A 25,046-nucleotide genomic window follows, 5' to 3' on the forward strand; every position below is an offset into this window, starting at 1 on the left:
GGATGTCATGTGAATCTCTTAGGCATCTACAATGAAGGGATTATCAGATTAAGATGAAATTTTGCACACTCTATCAAAACATTCTATTCATAACTATTACTAACTTTCAAAGCAGTGGCATTATCTTTTCAGAAGTCAGTAGAGTTGAGGGTGAAGAGAGTGTAAAGGGTTTCTAAGAAATGAACCAATGCCTCTGAGACATACCTAATCACACTTTGTGGGAAAAAATGTTTTACAAAAACTGAGAAAAACACAACTTTCCATTTGTTTTATGATCCCAAACTTAAGAGTTATGTAGAAGGATTGTCCTTTCAGGAAATACTAAAAACTAAAAAATGACTTGCTTCACCCATTTCACCTATTTTGAGATCTTTTGAGTTCTTCTTGGCATGTAACTTTTTGTTGGTTTTATGATACATGGTCACATTTATTCTCATCTCCCATGTTTTTGCCCTCATCTTTCACGTTTCTAGGAGCGAATCAAGGCAGCCCTTGAGAAGACCTGCAACGTCCTACCATCGGTTGTCCAGCCAGTGTGCCGGCAGTTTGTCAACAAGTTTCAAACCGCCCTCATCAGTGCCTTCCTGAACATGGAACCAGAACAGATTTGCTCTTACCTAAGCCTCTGCGACTTCCAGCTGAAACTGAAACTGTCACTCGGTGAGTTGGAGCCAAAGTCTTTGCACCCGTCTCGAAGGAAGGATCTCATTGAGCGACAAATGTTTGCAAACGTAGAGAGATCGTAGTTTCGTTTGTTAACAGTTGCACTTAACTTCGTACACAGTTGCAGTCAGATTTGTAAACAGTCTCCAAATTTCTTTGCGACAACAGAAACCGTCTGCAACAATGAAAACTGTTGTTGACATCTGCCAGACCAACATTATGTAGATGACTGGCATGTGATGTAATATACAAAAATATCCATCTGAAGGGTTTACACTACGATACTTTGGCATAACCTCCCAAATATGCACTTTCAACAGTGAGGGTACAACATTGTGTTTACATATCTGGATGACAGAAGTCACTGACTGTAGTATTATTTGGATCAGTAAGAGTGCCGTGGGTGAGATTAATGAGATTAAAAGATTAATGCTACTATTGTTGTCAGCAGACAAAGTTTGCGCATCATACTGAAAATGGTCTGTTGTTCTCCCTCCTCCCCCCCCCCCCCCCCCCCCATCAAATCATATCACCCAAATATCTCAGGTTCGATCGAATGTGACGTCTGCCAGGACGCCGTGCGGGAATTCATGAACGAGATCCAGGAACCTTCCGTTACCAAGGAGATTGTCTCCATCATCAACGATACGTGTGGAATCCTCCCAGATGACCTCAAGACAGAGGTAAGAGATCTTCCCCTCCTCCCCCCCCCCCCCCATTCCCCAAGTTTGTACATTCAAAACCTTAATTTCCTATGTACTGAGATGAATATAGAATATTGGTGTATGTTGCCGTCCCATCATGACGACTATGTTTTTTGGCCAAGCAGCAAATGTCAGTACAGTGCACTCCCGTTATAACGAACACAGTTATAACAACATTCCTGTTGTAACAAACTAGAAATTCAGGCTGCAACATTATTTGCTCTCTGTTTTTTATTTCATTTTTTTTTTTTTTTGTTCGATTATAACAAAATTTCGATAAAACGAAAGAAAACTGCCCTGAGGACTTCGTTATAACAGGAGTCCACTGTACAAACAAAACAAGAAAGCTTGTCCGTTATAAGCATGGTATCTTTTCCTTGACATACATATTTTTCATTTAAAAAAAACTGATGGCATAACTATTTGCTTCCAAGGTGTAGTAACATTGTGTTGGGTTAGTACATGAGACACTTGAGAGATAAGAAAAGGGTAAATCCTTTGTGTGCTCTTGGTGCTGATTAGCACAGAAAACCGCATAGCATCGCACACACTGTCTAATGTCCCTGGGGCCAAAAGGGTTAAAACTGAGTGAGACCTCCCTCAAGGTTAGCTCATTACAAAAGAAAGAAAAATGTAATATGTATAGATCTGTACATTGTGTCATATACTGTGTGCTGAATATTTTTCAGGTTTTGGTAGAAATTGTGCAGCGATTCAGCTGCTCTGCCAGGTTTTTTCTTTTCTTTTCTTTTTCCCTGCCAAGCATAATGGCAGTCAGTGCCATCTTTAAGGTTTGATGATAGAGTTATTCTCACTCGCCAATGAAGGATTGGAGCATATCCTATTCAACATCATATATTGGCAGGCAACTTGAAGTACTTTACAGACATAATGGTGAAGTGATTTTCACAACTCCAAAATCTTGTACTGTATCAGGCTTGAGGATAGAGATTGATTTCTAGACAGAAAATATGAACAAGAACATCAATTCACAAGACAATGTGATTCCATGCGGTTCTCCCCTTTAGACTGTAGGAAAGTAGGAGTACAGTATTTCTTTCATGGGAAAAGAAATTCTGTAGCAGCTTGATGAATTTTGGAGTTGATTGATAAATACCTGAATATGAAAGCTGCCTAAGTCCAAAATATGGCTATCATCTTTTGGAGCCCCTTGTGAAGTAATACACAAATAGATCATGATTCAAAAGACTGTCATACATTTCAATTAGTATACATAAAGTCTCATAACTGAAAAATTAAAGATATTTAGATGTTATTTTTCTTTTATAATTTCTCCAAATTCTCTCAAATGGACTTAGGTCTTTGTTATGTTCAGGCATTCACATTTTTCTCTTTCTTGCTTTCTGTCTTGACAAAAATGCTGAATGCTAACTTATCTGCCTTGATTTTTGTCTTTCCCTGGTAGTGCTTCACTTACGTAGACCAGTATGGCTCCCTTGTCACCCAGTTCATCGCTCAGTTCTTTGACCCCATCACCACCTGCACGGTAAGTACATCCCCACACCCCACAGACACACATACAACAAGGGTCAAAGGTTGTAGAGACACTTTACCCCCCGCCCCCAAAAGAAAGTAATTTTTCTACTTTTCCTTTCTAAAGACTTATCTGTGTAACAGTTCTGTTTTTTTATAAGATTATCATGTGGGTCAAACAACCTCAATCGCATCTCGTAAAGAAATCATCTCGTGGATCTGGGCTCTTCTCCATTAAACTTGACGATGCCAAATATTCTCCAAGTCGTTCCATTCACAGGTTGTGGTTCCATATTAAAAGTAGTGCTCTGATCAAAGCATTCTTTTATAATGATATTAGTTATGGTATTTACAGAGTCAAATTGATGATGATGATGATGATGATGATGATGATGATGATTTGCCTCTTGTTTGTTGTGGTTGTTGTTGTTTTTTCATATCAGCTAAGTGTTTATATTATGAATCTCCCAGTTGAACAAATCTCAGACATACAGTGAACACTTACAAAAACAAAGAAAAAAAGAGGAGGAAGGAATGCTTTGAAATTCATGATTCCTCCTGATCATTCTCATATCCCTTCAGCTGATTGGAGCTTGCCCGACCCCAGCCAACGAGCCACGCAAGCAGCTTCTCGGCCAGCACGAGTGCAGCCGTGGACCAGGCTTCTGGTGTGCCTCCAGGGAAAACGCCATGCGTTGTAATGTGAGTAGTCGTAACCTCTTTCTTCTCAAACAGTGGGCTGATGACGACGTCGGCCGAAGAGAGTATAAAAGAGATTCATATTTGATTAAACTTCGCACCTCGAGAAAATTTGTAGTAGCCAAGTGGGCCTCAGGTGGAAAAAGGTTGAGAAGCACTGGTCTGAATGGATAGGACCAGTCTGGGTAAAATGTCGATGTATTTGACTGTCTATTCATATCCATTGAAATTGAGTAATATATGGCTTGCATGTTTCCCTAGGATGCATACCAAGTTGAATGCATGCAGACAGTACCATCCTCACTCAAAGTTTGATCATAACACTCCCTTAAAAACAATTTGTTAGCACACAGACTTCTTAGGGTTGTACATGAAATCAGGGATATAACTGGGGGTTGGGGGCATAATTCTTGAGTAGCAGATATGGTATTTATTGCTTTGATTGAAGAGAAAGTAGTAGCCCTTGTATTCAAAGCATGGTAGTACGTTAAACAAGTTTGCACTTGGTCACTACTTAGAAACATTCAATAATCATCACACAGAGTGAAAGATGACCTATAAAAAAGGGATCTATTGCCACATTTAAATGGTATTGATGTAAAACTTTAGCTTATGAGATCCAGCATAAAAACTGCATCTTTGTAGATGCCCATTACCATCTTTCAGTGTAAAATTAGACATGTATGAAGTCACTGGTTTGTAAATGTGGCCATCTGTTTTTCGGCATCTCGGGAAGTAAAGAAAGTGCTTGTATGTGATTTGTTGTTGCTGTTGTTAGAATCTACTATGAACTTCTTTGGAGAACAATGTGACACAGCACAGGCATGTTAATCATAGGGACATTTTTAGTTGGTTTATATGTTACATTCATGATGTTCATTGTTACTGTCATGGAAACAAGTAACTGATGTGAGATGTGTTTGCATTGCTGTGCAAATGTCAAAGGAAATAAAATTTCTATGTCCTATCATAGATCAATGAAAATGAATCTGATGAATCTGATATAATTGTTTGACTCACTTGTGCTTCTCTTTCCCTTCTCTCTTCTTATGTACAAACAGATGGTGGAGCACTGCAAACTTCACGTCTGGAATTAAGTGCCATAGTCTTGTGACAAGTCTTGGACATAATGACAAGATGTGATGTTGCCCCACTCTTTACTCACAAATCACTAAAAGCAGCATACGTCAGTAAGCCTGTAGTCTTTGATCAAGACAGGACAAAAGGAAAAATTAAATTAATAAAATTTCAAAAGTTTATATCCTCAGGTTACTGTACTATAGGCAACTGTGTTGTTTAATTTCCCGTCATTGATGCCGTCTTGTGTGTTAATCTGTAATGATGAATGTGATGTTGTGGCAAATTTAAACAAATTATGGTAAATTTATCTCTCATATATCTTTTCTTCTTTTTATTTCTTTAAGATGTTTGATATGCAATAAAAGAAGACACCATGAAAAATCAGTAGAATGACAGGTCTGTTTTTTTTTTTTTCTATAGGAGGTACATTAATAGCTGGTAGATTATAAGCCATGATTGAACATTTTCACCCCACTTCCATTTCTGTGGTCACATTTGTGATGTGGATATAACTTTGTCTGGAATTTCACGTAGTGGTTGTCTGGACAGCATTTACGAGTAATAACTTTGGTACTGTGATGGTTGAAATGAATTTTCATACTCTTGCTTCTGACTCAAATGTGTGAAGAATTATAATTTTTTTTTTTCCTGAAGCATGCTTTAAATGTTGTGATTCTTGGTACTTCAACATGGTGTAGTCTGTTCAGAGTATATTTTTAGGAAGAATTATGTGACAAAGTTTATGCCAGTTTTACTATTTCTGTTTTTGTTTTGTTGAAGAAGAAAAAAAAATATTATATTGTAACTGTATTTTTAATTGTTCAGTAGATTCTATGTGAAAGTGATAATAATGCCACCTTCAAGCTCTTTTCTCATTGACTATTAAAGTAGATTGAAGTGTATTAGCATGCTGCATGGAAACGCTCATTCCAAAGGTATGGTAACGATAAAGTGCAAGATTGAATTACGTGCAAGAACCTGTTGCTTATGTGTCGGCAAGTATCTTTGATGAAGTTTTTTCTTTACTCTTTTTGTGCCGTAAAGTCATAAAATATGACGATGTTTATCCTGCAAAAAAAAAAAAGATATAGTGCACATGATACCACTGCACAACAAAGCTTGTTAAAATCCTACGGAACGGATGTTGATACGAGTACTTGGTACTTCCTGCCGGTGAGCATGGAAAAATAAACAATTAAAAAAATTTATATAAACCATGATGAAACATGAGTTAATACGGGGAAGTTGTGTACTACCAGTGCACCGTAGCATGCGTACTGTTTTTCTCAGTTGCATGTTAGCTCTGCCTTTGTGCTCTTCATGATCAGTTCAGTTCTGCTTTGTAAGAAAATGTTTTACACAAGGTGGATTTATGTATAACTTTTCCTCAGCTTTCATTCCAGTGTTGTCTAATTTGTTGTCGATTTTGCACGAACCATGTCATGCACTGTATTTCAAGTAATCATGTAGGTTCCGCCAGTGAGAAATGTTACTCATTATCTTCCATATACTAGAATTGTGTGTGTGTGAGTGTGTGTTTGTGTGTGGGAGGTCATTGTAAATTGTTAAGAATTCTTTTTGAATGATTGTTTGTATATTTTGCATGAGTCACTCATATCAGTCCTTTCATGTAGAATTATAGTTGTTAGTTGTAAGGAAAGCAGAATTTCGAACTATAGATAATTGAACACTAGTGTGGTATTAAAGGTATGATGTATGCTTATTTGCAATTAGGAGAGTAGCAAATTCCCATAGACTTTGTACCATACCCAAAAAGTTTCCATAGACTGTGGTGTAACTTTTGCATGGGATTAATACCTGTATTCTGGCTCATGTGATTCAACTGTTCACTGAATGCCACTTCATAACCTTCATATATCCTTAGGCAACTCAATAATTCCCCCTCTTTTTTTGTCTGTTGTGTTTTCTCTTGCAATTTATGAAGTGATGCATTTGTAAATTATGTGATTAGTCTAATGTCTATAAAGTCAGAACACAACGTGAGAAGAAATGAGGAGAAAAAAAAAATTCCCGCGCCTGTCAAATGATGTAAGCAATTCTCAAATGCAAGAAGGTGACATTTCCAGGAGAGGGAGTTGGAGGGGGGGGGGGGGGCTTCTCTCTACACACTGATTCTTGCTTTGATAGCGAATTCCTTGCCTTTTAAAGTAGCAAAAAAGAAAAAGCTTTTAGAATAGACTATGTTACGTCATGGCAACTCCCATTTGCAGTGGTATCATTATCTCACATTATGACTCATCTCTTCAGCGTTGTATGTGGTTTCTTTCAAATGAAAAAGACAGAAGGAGATTAACTTGGTATCCAGTATCAGCCTGGGATGGCTTTCTGTCCCCTCAAACTGAGATGCTTTGTTTTCTTTACCTGATTTTGGCATATCTGGTTGTTTTCAAGAAAGTGATTTCATGTGTGAGTGACTAGGACTGTGTATGAAAGCTGTATACTTTTTTTTAAACATTTCAGCTGTCCCCAAAAATTGCAAAAATGTATTTTTCTGTAACTGTATGAGTTTTTTCAATTATATTTTGTTTTGTTTTGTTTTGTTTTGGTCCAGTGATGGCATGGTAAACATGCGTCTTTTTAATTCTCGGATTGTTGACCAAGGACGTCTTTATTATCTGACGAGTATGCAACCATGTCACGTTTCTGTTTTTAAGCACTGCACTTTCTCACAAAGATGAGCTGGAGATGAATAAAATTTGACTTTTCACATCATAATGAGCCACATTTTAATTCTCTTTCGTCTGAGCCCAAGTCTTCCAAACCGATGCGGACATTACTGTCGTTTAAAGGAATGCAGATTTCTCTGCCACGTCATCCCGGTATGTAGTCAATTTGGTATTGACCTTTTCTGTACCAATGAGCAGAATGTGCATAAATTTCACACACGATGGGCAAGTCATATCATGTAGAACCTAGAGGGTTAGATTGCAGTTCTGCACCATGTTTGAGGAACATGAAATAAACAATAAAATGAGATGAACAGAGTTAGTAAGAGTTTCATCAAAACTGGTTGTAAAATCTGAATGTTATGGAATACTGTAAAAGTGGATATTTTCGCGCAAGTAATTTTTCGCGCTCAGCCGGGTAAGAAGAGTTTCACGTGTTTTTGATTCCCTGGAATCAAGACCTCAACAACTGGAACATACAAAATTGTATGGCAGGCAAATATATTTGCGTGCTTTTATTTTCGCGCGAGTTTCTGGTTGTGCGAAATGGGCGCAAATTTAAACTCCACGAAAATTTCCACTTTTGTAGTATTTACATAGTGATACTGTTTGTAACTACAGGCAACAATTTGTTATTTGATTAAATACACACACACACACACACACACACACACACACACACACACACACACACACACACACACATATATATATATATATATATATATATATATATATTAATTATACTTTCTGTAATTCAAATCATTACAATATTTTGACTGAAATTTTTTTTTAAATTTATGTGCAGGCTAGTGACAGATTTTCAGGTGATGACGTCACCAACTCATCTGATTCGATTCCGTATTTATGGCCAATATCTCACTTTTATGGTGAAAATATTGAGTGAAACTGTGTGAAGCTTCAAAAATCCACAGCATAGGTATTTCTGGTGCGATTTTGATTAAACTTCTACTATTCTCTGTTCAGCCGATGTTGCCTTATAAGAGCCACACTACCCAGTATATTATATGGACGTGGAGCCATCATATAATTATGGCTACTGAAAAATTATTCATTTCATTCAGCTGTGTGTGTTTGCGCGTTTTTGCCTCTAGTACAGAGAAGGTTTCAAACACAATGAGACAAACATGTAATCTCTAACCCCCCCCCCCCCCCCCCCGAAAAAAAAAAATAGATATGAATCTAAACAGTAAAAAGTCGTTCAGCTGCCATGGTTACAGTTCGCAGGAGAACCCTGCGGGACGGCCATATAGTTTCCCTGGTTGGTTCAACGTACAAGCATACGTCGAATAAAAGACACAAACACACAAATAGCACTCTAGTTGATAACCCATGGGTGCTTCAGAGAGCAAGTGGCAAATAAAATATTAACATTTCAATAAAGTGGATACTGACGTACACACATGAGCACGAGAATAACACACACACACACACACACACACACTTACTGGTATTTCGTGCCAAATGGGGATATTTATCTTTAACTATGAAATTGGGGATACTGGAATATGAGGTATTTTTATGAATAACTCACTTTGTTTCATACATATAGCACCAATAAAATTGAAAGAATTTTTTTTTTTGTCAAGGAATAACAATAACTTGACCTCCTGATTTTATCTGAGAGTTTACTATGTAAACGTGGATACACACACATACAGGAATTTCGTGCCAAATGGGGATATTTATCTTTAACTATGAAATTGGGGATACTGGAATATGAGGCTTTTTTTTTTCAATAAAGAAATTTCTTTGTTTCATGCATGTGACACCGATTAAATAAAAAAAATAGGTCAAAGTCTAACAACTTAACCTCCTGATTTTATCTGAGAGTTTACTATGTAAACGTGGACACACACATATACAGAAATTTCGTGTCACATGGGTATATTTATCTTTAACTATGAAATTGGCGATACTGTAATACGAGGTGTTTTTTAAATAAAGAAATTTCTTTGTTTCATACATGTAACACCGATTAAATAAAAAATGTCAAAGAATAACAATAACTAAACCTCCTGATTTTATATGAGAGTTTACTATGTAAACGTGGATACACACATACACACACACACACACACACACACACATAAATGCCTACACAAAAAAAAACACACACACAAACAGCGCCATGTACGCAAGAGGACTGCAGACTACAACGTTAAGTGAATTTTGTAATAATTCAAATAAGAAGAACCAAAAGGCGTGCGGGAGTACATTTTTGTCTTCTTTCTTATTTACTCGGAATTTCGAGAAATCAACAATTTACAGATGCTAATGCACAACTGTAAATCGAACGTCGAGACAGCGTCCCAGAGAATATTGTCCCGCTATCACTTCCCATCTTTTGATTTTTTTTTTCTTTTTTAACAGAATTAAAATTGGATTCTGTCGATGCTCTTTCGCTATATACTCTTCCTCCGCGCTTTGTTGGCTCTGGCTCTTATCTAGGTTCAGGAAGCACATGGGTGTGTTTGTGTGTGTGTGTGTGTGTGTGTGTGTGTGTGTGTGTGTGTGTGTGTGTGTGTGGTGAAAGGGCAGTCTTTCTTTACTGACGTCTTGAGCAGAGTTTGAGCAGAATGATCCCCTCGCAAATTTCACGACTGGAGTGAAATAGTTTGCTAAGTAATTTACTGACAATGTAGGCATAAAACAAATAAAACACGAGAGACAGTGATTCGTTCATGCATTTTATACAGTGTATAATATGTAGTTTTGTATCTTTTAATTTCTGTACACGTATATCTGTGGAGAATTACCTACAAGTGAAACTACTTTACTTTTGCCACGAGTGCACTGTACTCCGACACCACGAGGCTATTAGACGCGTGTTTTGCTGGTCCATTCTAATAACGCAGACCCGTGAAATATATTCGAGATGAAATCAAGATGAATTCATCACAATACAATAAACGCTCACGTGCAAGGGAATAACTCTTCAGATAATTCAGTCAATTTTTCTTAAGATGACAAAAGTACTTTGAATCACAGGAAATATGAAACTAAAAAAGGAAATCCCATCAATAGAATAATACAATACAATACTCCATACCCTGAGTGCTGCAGAACTATATAAGAAGAGAAGAGCACTCTAGATAAATTTCCCCATTAAAGTAATTCAGGGAAGTCACCTGAGACGCTCGTCACGTCTCTTCAGCAGAAGATTATACAACACTTCCCCTTTTCAGCGAAGTTTCCGCCATTTTAGCTTATAAAATCAAAATGAACATCCTTTATACAATGGCACATGCGATTTCAAATTACAACGTAATCTTTTATTGTACAATTGCTAAAATTCACTCTGACAAAAAGAGAGAGAGAAGAGAGATTGACAGCATACTGATCGGCGAAAAAAAATGATGGCAAAAAAAGGGGGGAAGAAACAAAATATCATAAAATTCTATGTGGGAGAGCATCAGACTGATTACGAAGCATACATTGTCATTTCCCGAGTGACCCTTAACGTAACGAAATGTGCGACAATAATTGCCATAAGGAACGCTGGAAGGAACGGATGCGATAATTCTCTCTGAGTGGTATCATAATTGGATTTTGACAGGTGTTTCAGACAGAAGCTTGAAAACTGGCCACTTCGAAATAAATCCATATGAAGTCTCTGAATGTGCCCGAACTGTTCAGTAAACATGCTTAGTGCCCAAGAGAATGTATGTAATGCATTAGTCTCGAAAGTAAGAGATTATTACAGGCTGCGGGGTGAAGATGTGCTATGATTTCATTATTATTGTCTCCCTGTGTATAGCAATGTATTTGCAGGATCGCAACAGTACTGCTGATCCATACATTGAAAACACACACACACACACACACACACACACACACACACACACACACACACACAAAACATGCCCGAAAAGCAGTAGATGACAGGTGCAATTCCCACGTTTGTTAAAAAGGTAAATCAGCAGTTGCTATCTTACAAATACAATATCTCAAGAGGGAGACAATACTGATAAAAATCATAATGCATTAGTCTTCTTTGACACGCGCATATGCCTGTGTAATTCCGGTAAACTCTTATTTTCTTTACTTTTCATTTGTATGCGTCAGGACACCCATCTTTTAGACCTTGATTCATTTTCGTATTGAAAAATTATACAAATCTTTTACATGATTGCCACGCAGTGATGTACTTAAAATGGGGATGATCGTGTAGGTATCCTAAGGTGCACAAGATTATGCACTTCTAATCTAAGCTGTAATCTCTATAATATTGGTCACACTGGGGAGTAAATATACCGAGTAAGTTCCTTAATGTGTTGGAATTTTTAGTTAGAAATAATTCAGTTCAATTCAATTCAATTACAACTTAATTTTCGTTTGTAAAAGCACAATATATAAAGTAACGTGTGAAATTTGACGTACTTTTTTGAACGATACACAAGAAGCAAAGAATAACATGCTAATGTCTCAATGTTCAGCAGTACAAGAAGAGACATGATATATACCGACATATCATATTCCGCGTACATATTCTGCGAATAATAATGTGATGGTTTCACTGGAAAATCTCACTGAAGATTATACAATCAATGAAACTAGGAAATGATGAGAATTTTAAGTAGAAACCCCCAAAGGAGTTAATGGTAACAGAGGCTTTCTTAAAGACCAAACGATTATAAGAGGGTCGTGACTTACGGTCTACACATCTGGCGCAGTGCCAGATAATAAAGGCAATGCAATATTTCTCGTAATCATATACTCGTGTTTTGAATTTAACACGTTCTCTACAAGGATTACAGAATATTACAGCAGAGATACTTTTAAAAATGAAATATGCACACTCAGATAAAAAGACACACACACACACACACGCGCGCGCGCGCGCACGCACACACTCACAAAATAAGACACGTAGAGTACTAACAATCGATAATCGATAAATAAATACGAATCTAGTGCTGTATTTGGTCTTTTGACTTCCCGTAGATGCCATACCCACGCTTTGTATTAATTGGTATTACATTTGATTTAGCATTTGACCGTGCCTTTGGCGCAATGAAGGGGATAGTTATAGTTTCATGAAGTGAGTAAACATTAATATCCTTTGTTATAAAACCACATTTTAAGCAACTCAAATTTTATGTTGTCAACACATTTAGTAAAATACTCTTTTTGTGCTGCTATAGTGATCTAAAGAAGTAACTTGGTGTATAATTATTGTGTACATCTACGCTTAGTCGAGTAGAAAGTACAACGACGGCGGCTGGAGGCACCACACTAACTGGTGACATCACTGGATCGAGGTCAGTGATTGGTTGGTTCCAGACGTCGATTTGGAGAAGCCGAAGAGACAACGCGGGCACAGAAGGCGCTTGAAGGCGCGCTTGAAGCGCGGGTCGGCGAGCGCGTAGCAGATCGGGTTCGCTGTGCTGTTCATGTAGCCCAGGAACACTGTCACCTGTGCGTGAGGATGGAAGTTTGTGGATGAATTGAAATGAGAGCAATGCGGTCTAGTGGTTTGGGCTCTTTACTGACGAACACAACGTTCGAGGTTCGAATCCTACCGGCCGCTTACAAACTGAGAATACTTTTATCCCTCATGACCCTGATGTATTCATGGGAGCCCGGCAGTGCTGGGGGTAAACGATAATTATGACATCGGGGTCTCTGGAAGACTACTTTTAAAAATCAATTATAATTATGAAGTCGTATATTCATTTTGAAATACCCCCTAATCGCTCATGAATAATTATGTTTTTGCTAAGACATGAGAAAAATTAAGATATGATTGACATACCAAACACATGTTCCAAGAATAAAACTTAATTCGAATTTTCTGAAAAAAAAATATTCAAAAGATCAACTAAAAGTATGTCAGTTTGATATTGCTCTTGCTGTTTTGGTAATTAGTACATTACATTATATTATCTTACATTACGTTACGTTACATTACATTACATTACATCACATTGCAATACATTACATTACATAACATTACGATCCATTCCATTACTTTACATATATGTTTGTGTGTGTGTTCGTTCGTTTGTTTATTTTGTTTGATCTCCTTAATCTGAAACTAACCATAATTTAACCCATATCCGCCGATCTACGATATTTCCCGTAGAAGCCGCGAAGGCTGCAATCACCGAAGTACGGACAATTCCGTAGTCGAGCTTGCCGCTGAAATGACGTCATATTTAACGTCATTTTTAACGTCATTTGGACGCCATTTTTACATGTGTAATTATGACTTTTGTTTATATGAATACATGTATTTATGTGATATTTTGGTCACAAATTGATATTATTTCTCCTGAAGTGATATGCATTGATTGTGATGGATGTGGTATCTCATTTCAGAGAAGGTTGTAAAGAACGGTCTCTTTACATCAGTCAATTATATTTTTACATGGAAAATCCCCATTTGTCAGAGCGATTGGATTATATTTTTACTTCTCCAATTATTCCTACTTAGAAGATCACAATATGCATGTATCATATATCACTGTAAAGCTCTTGCTTTGAATATTTTGAAAATGATATTCAAATCTACATGCAAAGGAAGAAAATAGTTTTGATTTATGAATAAATATCAAATGGGATATTTATTATTCATATTTTCATAAATCATGTCTGATTTCTGTCAACTGGTATATCTTTCTGATCGGTCAAAGTGCATGGAAATCTATATCATGATAAAGTCAATTTTATGCTCTTTCTTTTGATACATAATTTGTCAACTTTTCTTTACTTTTTGTGCCTTTGAAAGAGATGTGAAGTTGAAAATGTTTTGCGTGCAAATATTTGTCTGTAGTGGCTCGGTACGAATGGCGTTTACATAGTTTAACGCAGTATAGGCGGATATGGGTTAATAGCTTACTTTATGTAGCCTCCATCATATTTCTTTATATCATTCCTTTGAAATCCCTACCTTAATTTGCCATGGACTATTTTGTCTATTAGCCAGTATGTATCTGCTCAGTAAGATTAATCTAGTTGAGCTGTATCAATGGTTTTTTGTGTCTTCTTAAAGAATAAAAATGGGTAATGCAATGCAGGTGTTTGCGTTGCTGCGGCAAGCAAACTCCACAGAGGATAAAGTACAGGTTAAAAGAAACAGGTTCGTCCATGACAAGTACATCAAAATGTGCTCTGAATTGTATGGATATCTGAAATATCAAACCGATTGCAGTAATTATGACCTTTTGATCCATATTCATATACTATACCAAGGAACACAAATATCAACTCTGGCTTCCAATTAAGGTGAGTGGTGGAACAGAAACATAAATTAAGCATACACGGTAGGGGCTTCAATTACATTTTAGGAGAAGAGGGAGTGGTTAACAGTGAGATCTATCTTGCGTTCTGTGTTTTGCTAACACCATTCTGACCTCAGGTTTTCTTTTGTCGTTTAAGTACTAGTAGCACAGTTAGTTTACAAGAGCCCAATGACTTTAAAAGGAAAGTTTCAGAGTTCAAAATACAACCACGTTTGAAGAATGACGTGGAAGAGGACAGAGATGAAAGTAAGAAAGAAGGAGAAGAAAAAAAGGAGGCCAAATAGTGATGCCTGAATAGTGCAATTATTTAACAAAACATTACAGCTCAAGTGTGAGTTTGCAAATTTGCAAACCTCAATAGATTCCATCGCATCAAAAATGTACTTCTTACCCTTCGCCTCAAAGGAAAGTCTGTTTATTTCCTAAATTAAGTTTTCCCGAAATATCAACGTAATCATACACGAAAATAAAGTTCTGACAATAATCGAGCCTAAATTTCTGATATCTTTGAGAGTAATTTTGAACACGAGAAATGATAGTTTAAAGTGAGATAATGATGTTATGATGTATTTAATCTTCACCTGTAAACAGATGCGAAAGATGTTGCCCTATATTCCACTAGAGATCTGATCGTGCCTGAAAATGAGGCGCACCGCATTATCCGCTGTCGCCTAAACCACAATAATCCAACCGTTAAAATTGTACCTCAAACCCATCTATGGCATGAATATGGTGCATACAAGGGAAGGAAAAAATGCCTCGACCAGACCCACGACAAATTATCGCTTGCGCAAATATTTCTCTAAAATGATGCATTTCCCCTTCCTTTTCTTTCACTTATTTTTATTTTTTAAATAAATGTTTCTTAGGGTAAAAGGACAATGGCATCAGTTGTTAATCATTTCCATGCCGGTTTTGTTTTGTTGCAGATTCTTGGGGGAGGGGGGGGGGGGACTGCGAGTTCTTTCTTCATATGCAATCACAAGATGGATGGTTTTGATATGTAGATTAAAACCCATTTCCTATCCTTTTAAAGTGCAACATTACTATTGAAAACGGATGTGCTTCAAGGACAAAAGATCATATCCTTTTTCGTTATTGTTTTGTTGCAGTTTCGTCTATCTTTTTTTTGGGGGGGGCTGTGAGTTTTTTTTTTTCATACGCAATTACAGGATGGATGGATTTGATATGTAGATTAAAATTCATTTCCTACCCTTTTAAAGTGCAGCATTACTATTGAAAACGGATGTGGTTCGAGGAGAAAGGATCGTCTCTAATGTCGATACAGCCAAGTCGGCAATATAATGTATAGGAGAGGGGAGTTTGAGCCAGGGGAAAATCAGGGCCCTGTTTCATAAAGCTTGTTATCAATAACAAGTTACGATAGTTGTTATATGCTACTGAAATCCTTGCATCTGATTGGCTGAGAGCAAATTTGTCAGAGAAATGTGGCAGTTGTTACTGATAACTAATGACATGAATGATAACAACCCTGATCATACATGTTACTGCTCAGGACCACAAACGTCTCAATATCAAAACCACGCAAGGAAAATATTCATAGAAATACGTCGCGATAGAGTCATTAAATCCGTGTAAATCCACGTAAAATCTACTGCTATACTACGATCACAATTCAGAATAAGACATCACGCCAAAGCCTAATCTTAAACACTCTTTTATGAACAATGTGCAATGTGCAGTGTCACTATGTACGATTAGGTATTATTTTCGGTAATGAAAATTTAAACCAGATAACAAAAGTTGATTTAATAATGATAATATCTTCTCTATCCACGTAGCCTCTTCAGTGTTGTCACTGCTCTATCAGAGGGCCCTGCCATTATCATCACCCTAGCGTTGCCAGGTACCCATTCATACACCTGGGTCGAGAGGGACAGCGTGGGTAAAAGCATCTTGTTCAAGGACGTATATTAACACTGGGCGGGAATCGAAATCGGGTCATCAGATTTTGAGTCGCGAGTCTTATCCACTATGCTAGCGCCCCAACTAAAAGAAGATTAAAATGAGTGTCGGGCTTGTGTACCATGGAATGTGACCCGTGACAAAATTTCCCCCTCCAATTGGTCCAAATCTACTGAAGATTTATATATATTTATATACATATATATGTTATGTCTTTCAAAACATACAAATGCATAGATTTAGAAAAAAAATATGCAAAGAAAGAGAAAATATGTGTTTATTTGCAGAAGTAAGTAAAACAAAAAGAAAGTGTGTTGCTTTTGTTTTTACTTGCAGACTTTCAGGACTAGATCAATTTTTGAAATTGTATGCCTTGCATGACATACATGTTTTATGCGTATGATTTTGAGATTCTGTGGCAGAGTTTACCTCATCAAAACATCGTTCAAACACGCATTCTGTTGATTTTGATAACCCTTACACATAATTCTTCATTTTTATGACTGCAAAAGGACGCACTGTTCCAGTGCATGCAATTTAGCACATCGCAAGACGTGCTCCGGTTAAAAGGGAGTTGAATTTGTTATTAATTATTATTTAGACCAACGCCCCTGCATGTGAGTGTATGCCTGTCCACATCACGATGCTCCTCGAAGCTTTATATTCGGTCTTAAATAAAGAATCGTGAGAGATGGAGGCTTGTTTTGCTCTGGGCATGGCGATACCAAGGAGTTGCCAAATTAATATTATACCGCAACCTCCATAATAGTGCCAGTCAGCTTCCGCATGTAGGGCCTACGTGAACTAATTCCCTGTTTAGGCTGTTTCTTCTTCTTCTTCTTCTTCTTCTTCTTCTTCTTCTTCTTCTTCTTCTTCTTCTTCTTCTTCTTCTTCTTCTTCTTCTTCTTTAGTGCTTACATCCATTTTTCAGCTTACCCCTAAAAGTGCGTTCACGTCGAGGTCTGCTTTTAATCGACACGCGTAAAAAAAGCATGACAAAGACAAGTAGGAAACCGTAGTCCTATAATGCAGCTGGATAACGCGAACAACAGTTCCCCCCCCCCACCTCCTTCCTTCTCATCGCCTACAAAATCCGTCTCCTTCTCCTCATCTTCTCTCCTTATTTTCTACTTCCAAACATTATATTTTGCCAGCCTCCGTCCCTTTTCCAGTCCAATATTTCTTACCGGTACTATATCTTTCCCCCTCCTATCATTTTTATGTTCTTCACCTTTCATTTTTTTCCTTCCACTCTTTTCCCCTCCCAAATATAATCCACTCCCTCCCGACTCCTCCCTATATGCCTCGTCTCTCTCGAACATTTCCCATTTGGCTTACCCATCCCATTTTGATTCCTCTTCCCTCCAATCTGCACCCCCCCCCCCACCCTCCTCTCGTCTCTCTCCATTCTTCGGTACATTTTTCACGTCACCCCCCTCCCCCCTCCCACTCTCCTAGTAACTCGCTGCTTCTAATTGGCTTCCTGGAACCGAGTGTTATACCATGTAAACTATGTAACCAAATGGTGGGGAATTAGAATATATATTGAATTCAGTGGGTTGCTGTCATCCCCCCCACGTGTTTTACCCCACCCCCTCCCCATTCCTCGCCTATGTTTCTTCTCCTCCTCTTCTTCTCGATGTCTTTTCTTGATGGCAAACTTTTGCGTCAGTCTTGCCCCTCTCGTCGTGGGGGGCGCTGTGGCATAGTGGATAAGACTGCCGACTCCCGATCGGAGGACCCGAGTTCGAATCCCGCCCAGTGCCTACGTCCTTAGACAAGATGCTTTTACTCACCATGTCTCTCTCGACCCAGGTGTATAAATGGGTACCTGGCAACGCTGGGGTAATAATAATGGCAGGGCCCTCTGGTAGAGCAGTGGTAACACTGAAGAGGCTACCCTGGGTAATAAGACATTATTATTATTATTATCATTATCTCTTTGCGACCCCTTTTCGTCATGCTATCATTGTATTACACTCTGTGAAAGTTCAAGTATCTTTTGCTTTATTTCTAGCAATTTGGCACACTTGTGCGCGTCACCCCCCCCCCCCCCCCCAATATAATAACGGTGTCGCAGGGGTGTCGCAGGCTAGCAGCACTATGGTGTAGGAGTGATGGGTAAAAAGGCGGGTGGCTCATTTTTGTTCCATGCAATTCTGGAAGACGCGTATACATTCCCTAACAACATGATTTATGAAATCTGCTTATTGCCCCCTTTTTCTCCAGGTGTATTGATGGGCAACTATATAAAGATGTCGGAGTTTAATTAGAGAATAGTGGGGGGGGGGGGGAGAAAACTTATTTAATATCAATCATTATGAATACATGTGTATCCGAAGACTGTAGAAATCAATGGTATTCTACACACACTGTTTAATACCCTTTGAAACTACTTTATTTAAATTGATTTGAAATTAATTCATAAAGTGCAATACCCTTTCGAAGGTACCATAGTACAACGTATCGCTCTTCTAGGCAAATATTGGTGCGTATTTTTTTTTTATATGAGTCTTATGGATTGGACTTTGGAAATTTGAGGAAGTCATTCTTTTAGCGTGCATATTTCATTTTATCGGCATATCTCAGGAGCAATTTTATTTTCACCGCTACGTAGTACATCGGTGATATGAAATATAATTCTTTCATTGGTGCACGTTCACCTAATGGCAAACGCGAAAATTGAAGAGTAAACAGTTCTGACGGGCCGAACAATCGATCTTTGGTAGTTTACACTATGAAAAAGGTGTTATGTGAGCGATTCTAGACACCGGCAATCGCCGACACACAATGGGACACAGGAACAGGGAGAGAGAGAGAGAGAGAGAGAGAGAGAGAGAGAGAGAGAAGGAAAGGAGAAAAAAATACCTTTTTGCTGTCGTTTTGTAGTGTACATTGTGCTTAGACCTTTTGTTTGTTATTATTCTATTATCGTCTTCATAATTCAAGGTAATGCACTTAAAGCTGGAAAATGGATGCTTCGACCGTGAAAAGTTCGAATACTTTCTGTTTTGTTTTGTTTTGTTTTGTTGCTTTTTTTACTTCCATGTCGTTTTGAAAAAAAAAAAAATAATGTACCTATCATAATGAAAATCGTACAAAATGGTGCTCCCGAGATGAAGTTAGGAGTGTGAATATTTCATTTGGTCATAAAATTTAACTCATGCGCTTGAATTTTACACCAGAGATTGCAAGGACTGCAAGCGCTATGTACCGCTTAGATTTTAACGTCAATTTCAGTTTGATGCTATACTATCTCAACGGCCATTTCCATTGAGCAAAACGTAGAGAGAGTGTAAGGAGTGAAATAAATCATATGATCATAGTCAAAGTGTAATCAGAGTCAAATCATAGTCAAAATGTACTTCATATTGTGGAAGTTTGAATTAGGTTTTGATATCAAAGTTTTTTTTATGTTTTGAACATCATAGTTAAAATAGGATTGGTAAAAAGATTCAGTTATACATAATGTATCACCGTGCTGAAAACAAGATAGTTGGCGAAAGAGGTTAAGGAAGCGTTAATACCATGGGTTCATAGTCATTAGACGGGCATTAGCCTATACATAGAACCAGTGTTGTCAGACACGTACTTGTTCAAAAAGAAAAGAAAATGTATGTATTATGTGTGAGAGACGGGGAAGTGGGAGAGATCCTATGAGGGTATTTTATAACATAATAGGCTTACACCCTTTCAAGAGCACGCATAAGGACATAAAATGCCCTGGCTATACTTCGAACACAATCGAAGAGTACCTGTTACTTGCGGGAATAGCCAAATTATTGACATCACACGGCACAGTCATAACAGCCAATACTGCAATATGGACATAGGGCCTACATTCGGCGGCCCCGCTTTCTGAAGGGTGTCATTAATGGATTATACAGCATAATTATGACCATATTCGAAGGCTATAATTATGCTCTTCTTTCAGACATTCAGACTTTCAGACAAATTTTCACTGATCCGTCAATCACTGCTTCCCTCCAATATGTTCATTGTGGACTTTATGCTAAACAAAGTCAGACAAAACAACAAAGAACAACGGAAGTTTCATCAAGACCAACTAAGATGACATGGTTGAGAGAAACAATGCAGATTGTTGACTTCATGTTGATTACTTCAGTACTCATTACAATGTATCATTACTATAATTTTTTTTGTTTTCTCTTTTCAAATCACATTGTCTTGTTTACATTATTTCTCTGTCACAATAGAAAGTGAGATGTTTGTTATGTTATTTGTCGAAATTTGACTTTGAATGTAAATACGATTTTGAATAGCAATCTACGACATGTTTCACAACGTAGTTATATCGGAAACAATCACAATGGGCAAATGAAATGAGGCAATGATCCCTTCGTCTTAAAGCTCATCCAGTTGTTTCTAAATGAAATGAATAACCTACAATATTATTTTTGTTTGACGATCATCTAGCAACATGGCTACCATTCACCCCTTACTCATAACAACTCTCGAATGACATTATTTCATTAAATGTGGGTTTGTTGATTTGTACTGTCCCCCCATAAAAAACAATAGAAAATGAAATTGGTGATGATACGTGTGCAGGTAAGCGGGAGACTTGCGATCAATATTACAATGTTGCTAAGGAATACTGAAACTGTGAAACTGACATTTTTTACCAAGATTTGGGATTTTTCGTTGGATCTTGATGGAATTCCCACCATTCCGTTTATATAAAATCACTAAATGTATCAAAGCCAACTCTTACATGATGTGGTTTGTTTGTTTGTTTGTTTGTTTGTTTGTTTGTTTGTTTTTACACTTTGTGGTCACAAAATTGTACAAATGAAATGAACTTTTCAAACATACAGAGTTTAAAGAAATACAATAATGAGAATATAGATATCATTGAAAACAGAAAGTTCGTCTGTAATTATCAACTAAAAACGAAAGAATCATAATGCGTTGTCATTATCAAGTTATGGTCAATATGCCATTTGGAAGGTCATACCGAGTAGATTATTTCCGGGAGACAGTCTGGACAAAGACTAAAGATGATGACGACAATGGCCCAGGGAGTCCACGTGATGAACATGGCGACGATGATCAAACCCAGCGTTCGAATCCCTGATGAATTACAAAACATACATGCATTGAACAACTACGTTTAAGAAACACCTATAAAGAATGGGGCAGGTGTCGTGAAGATAAGTATATTATTAGATGGAGTCCCTAAGAAATCCTTATGTTTTGATCGGACGGCTCCACAGAGAAGAGGTAACAATCTATCGTTCCCGAAGGAGTGTGTCGAAGAAAGAAAAAAAAAGCAACAGTACCCGTCTATTCCAGTATGAAATTGACTGAACACAACCGCTGTCTTGAACAACGAAGAGTGATCATCTTGCATTCTTTGCACGGTTACAGCTCGTTATTCCGAATGTTCGTTTTTCCGAAGGCTTTTTAGTCCGAAGATTCGTTATTCCGAAGGATCATTTTTCTGAATTTCATTTTCGGATGAACGAATATTCGGAATAAGGAACCTTCGGAATAACGCCACAAATGTTCGGATTAACGAACCCTTTTTCATTTTCGGATTAATAAGTCTCTAGGTATAGGGAATTTGTGTGTTTCGGATTAACGTCCCTTCGGAATAACGAACCTTCGGAATAGTGAACCTTCGGAATAACGAACAGCACCCCTTTGTACGATGTTTGTTTTGTTTTTGTGAACGTGAATTTTGTGGCACTGCACGAAATTCGAATATAAACACTCTTCATCTTCGAAAATATTTTGAATCATATGCCTCATACCTTTTATTCGCAATTTGAATTCATTACACAAATGAAATGGAAAACAATAACTTAATTTAGTGAACCACAAACTAAATGAAATTAAGAAGGCATATTCAAGAAATTCACACCATTACAACATAAACTTGGAAAGATGAATTGTACGATGTTTGTTTTGTTCTTGTGAACGTGAATTTTGTGGCACTCAACGAAATTCGAATAAAGAATCATTAAAAAAAATCTTTTAAACACTCTTCATCTTCGAAAATATTTTGAATCATAATTATGCCTCATACCTTCCATTCGCGATTTGGATTCATTAAACAAATAAAATAGAAAAAAATAACTTAATTCATTGAATCACAAACTAAATAACATTAAGAAGGCATATTCAAGAAATTCACACCATTACAACATAAACTTGGAAAGATGAATTGTTTTGTTTTTTTTACTCACCTTTTCTGTTTTGCGACCCAATGTGCCTCCTTTGGGCGAATTCTTTAGAAGGTCTGTCGTCTGCGTTTTTCGTCCAGTCACACACGTTCTTAGTTTCGAGATGTTCCGCGCCTTTCCCCGTCTTGTTATCGAGAGATACAACGGAGACTTTCGAAAACTGGGGCCTCGCCTCGACCACGGCAACATTGCGATGGTTCCTTTTGCACGCTGTGACAAACCCATCATGATCCCTGGTGTTATGTGTGTAATTGATTTGAAGAGTGTGATTTTGAGGAGAAATTGGTGGGTCCTCCGTGTATTTCCCCAACGAGGGAGCGGCAAGTGATTTTGGCCGCTCTTTGTTGACCAGCGATATTTTTGCTGTGGACGAAATCGAATGTCTACCATGGAGCGCATTGGTTGGTTGTTTCACGACCATGGATGTTCCCTCCGTGGATGAGATGCTATAGATGTTTTCCCTGGTTACGCCTGCAACCGAGTGGGAGCGCGCTCTTAGCTCTGCGTCTCGCACACTCTTCATCGCAGGGAGCAAGGTGTTGACCGACTTTTCTGATGTCCATCTCCTTTTAAGACTCGAGGTTTTATCGACATCGTCAATGCAATCATCTTGATATGCCGGATTTATAAAGGTGTACTCGATGACGGAACCACGAGAAACTAAATCATCATCTGCCGCCTGCCTCGACGACGAAATGAGGTACCCAGATTTTGACGCTTCAGAATGATAAATTTCTTCGCCGAAGCTATCCCTAGCCATTTCTGATGGGGCAGGATTTTCGAGGCTGTCGGGCTTGGGGGAATTTTGAGTGGGCATCGGGAAAGAATCGGTACTTAGACGAGACGAGGACCGAATTTTGACGGCAGGTGTTCCATCACGGCAATCCGATTCAAACATGATATTTCTCTTTCTGCTCAACGAATGCCAAATAACCAGACAGATCTTGGCGTAGAGGAGGGTCGTAGCTGTGAATGGAATCCAGAAAAACAAGACGGGTGAGATTATGCTGAAGATGAGGCTCTCCACGTAATCGGGTAAGCAGTCGTCTGCGCCGGAAGTGGTGTTCGAGCCCAGCTTTGTGTCGTTCTCGGTCGATTCATAATAAATGGCATCCCACAACAACGTCGGAGGCAGCCAAATGAGAACAGGCACGAGGTACGCGATCGACACAAGGAGCAAAGCCCGCGACCGGCGACGCCAATGGGATCTGTGGTGGAACGGGTACACCAAGGCGACAAAGCGGTCGAGACTGATGATAGCAACGGAAACGACGCTGATGTGGCTAAATGCGTGGTCGCAGAAGGTGAAAACATCGCAAAAGACATCGCTGAACGGCCACCGCCCGGTAATGAACACCACCCCGAATAGAGGCATGTTGACGGCTCCGACAAGGAAATCGGCGAGCGCCAGACCTAGGATGAACTGGTTGTTGTAGGTTCGCAGCGAACGCGTCGTTGCGAACGCGATGATTACAAGCGCGTTTCCGACAACGGTGACGGCCACGACGACGCTGACGAAGGCAGCGACAGCGGCTCGTTGACCGGCGGAAAACTTGTTCATGACTGTCGGATCAACGTGTATTCTCGCCATTATGGCTCCTCTCACACCAGTTTATTTAAGAAAATCAATTATGCCTGCGATGTTTGCGCACGCCACGATAATTAGGAATGGCAATAAAACGGTTTCCCTGGTCAAAAAGGAAAAACATAATATTTGAGTACTTTGCACTTACGAGTAAAAATTGGGGTCAATATAAGAAAACTTATCTGGCTGGCTGCGTCGCGTGCGTGATTGCCGTTTTCTGGTGAAAGTGTCCATGAGCTGCAAACGTTTCTCGTCACACCAACAGTCGCCGGTTGATAAGCGTTAATGATTCATTCACTCTTCCCAGCAATTATCTCAGAGACGTGACGTCCCCGTGCACGATACAGAGTACACACCTGATTTCAACCGCAATCGAATTTGATGGAGTCACGAACGCTTTTCACCCTTGGAATTTATGATTGGTTTAGAAGAAAAAAAAAGAATATGTACAAAAAAAAAGTTTGTTTGCTGTCCTTGTCTTCTAGCGCAATGCGTGGTATTTGTTAAGTCCATCATCATCGGCGTTGGCGTTAATAAGTTACGAGGGCTCCTTCAGTCTGGAGAGGTGTGTATATATATAGTGATACTCATGCGCCTGTGATTTATCCACATGATTGGCTTCATCTCAGTGCCAACCCGAAATGAACTTCGCGGAGCGTCCACGGGAGAGAGAAAAAGGCGACGTCTGTAGATAAACTTTGCCTACATGGCGATGGTATATGAATGAAATG

At 38.4% G+C, this 25,046-nt stretch overlaps 2 protein-coding genes across 2 annotated transcripts; one reads left to right on the forward strand and one right to left on the reverse strand.

Moving 5' to 3' along the window:
- Window positions 1-473: 473 nt before the first annotated feature.
- Window positions 474-7,376, forward strand: LOC139712184 (prosaposin-like; the record flags this gene model as incomplete). The annotated part of the gene is made up of 5 exons (XM_071624022.1): window positions 474-660; window positions 1,210-1,346; window positions 2,794-2,874; window positions 3,444-3,563; window positions 4,622-7,376. Coding segments are annotated over 5 exons (561 nt in total), but the record flags the coding sequence as incomplete, so codon positions are not given.
- A 5,223-nt stretch (window positions 7,377-12,599) lies between these two features.
- On the reverse strand, window positions 12,600-24,321 carry LOC139712188 (muscarinic acetylcholine receptor M5-like). Its single transcript, XM_071624027.1, has 3 exons — window positions 22,734-24,321; window positions 21,500-21,615; window positions 12,600-12,767 (listed from the first exon to the last, which is right to left on the reverse strand). The coding sequence occupies exons 1-3, from the start codon at window positions 24,319-24,321 to the stop codon at window positions 12,600-12,602; spliced, it is 1,872 nt and encodes a 623-aa protein (XP_071480128.1).
- Between the last annotated feature and the right edge of the window lie 725 nt (window positions 24,322-25,046).

The sequence above is a fragment of the Diadema antillarum genome, unplaced genomic scaffold (genome assembly GCF_040938485.1).
Source record: "Diadema antillarum isolate AM-2024a unplaced genomic scaffold, OU_Dant_1.0 seq00001770_RagTag, whole genome shotgun sequence".
In the NCBI taxonomy this organism is placed as follows: Eukaryota; Metazoa; Echinodermata; class Echinoidea; order Diadematoida; family Diadematidae; genus Diadema; species Diadema antillarum.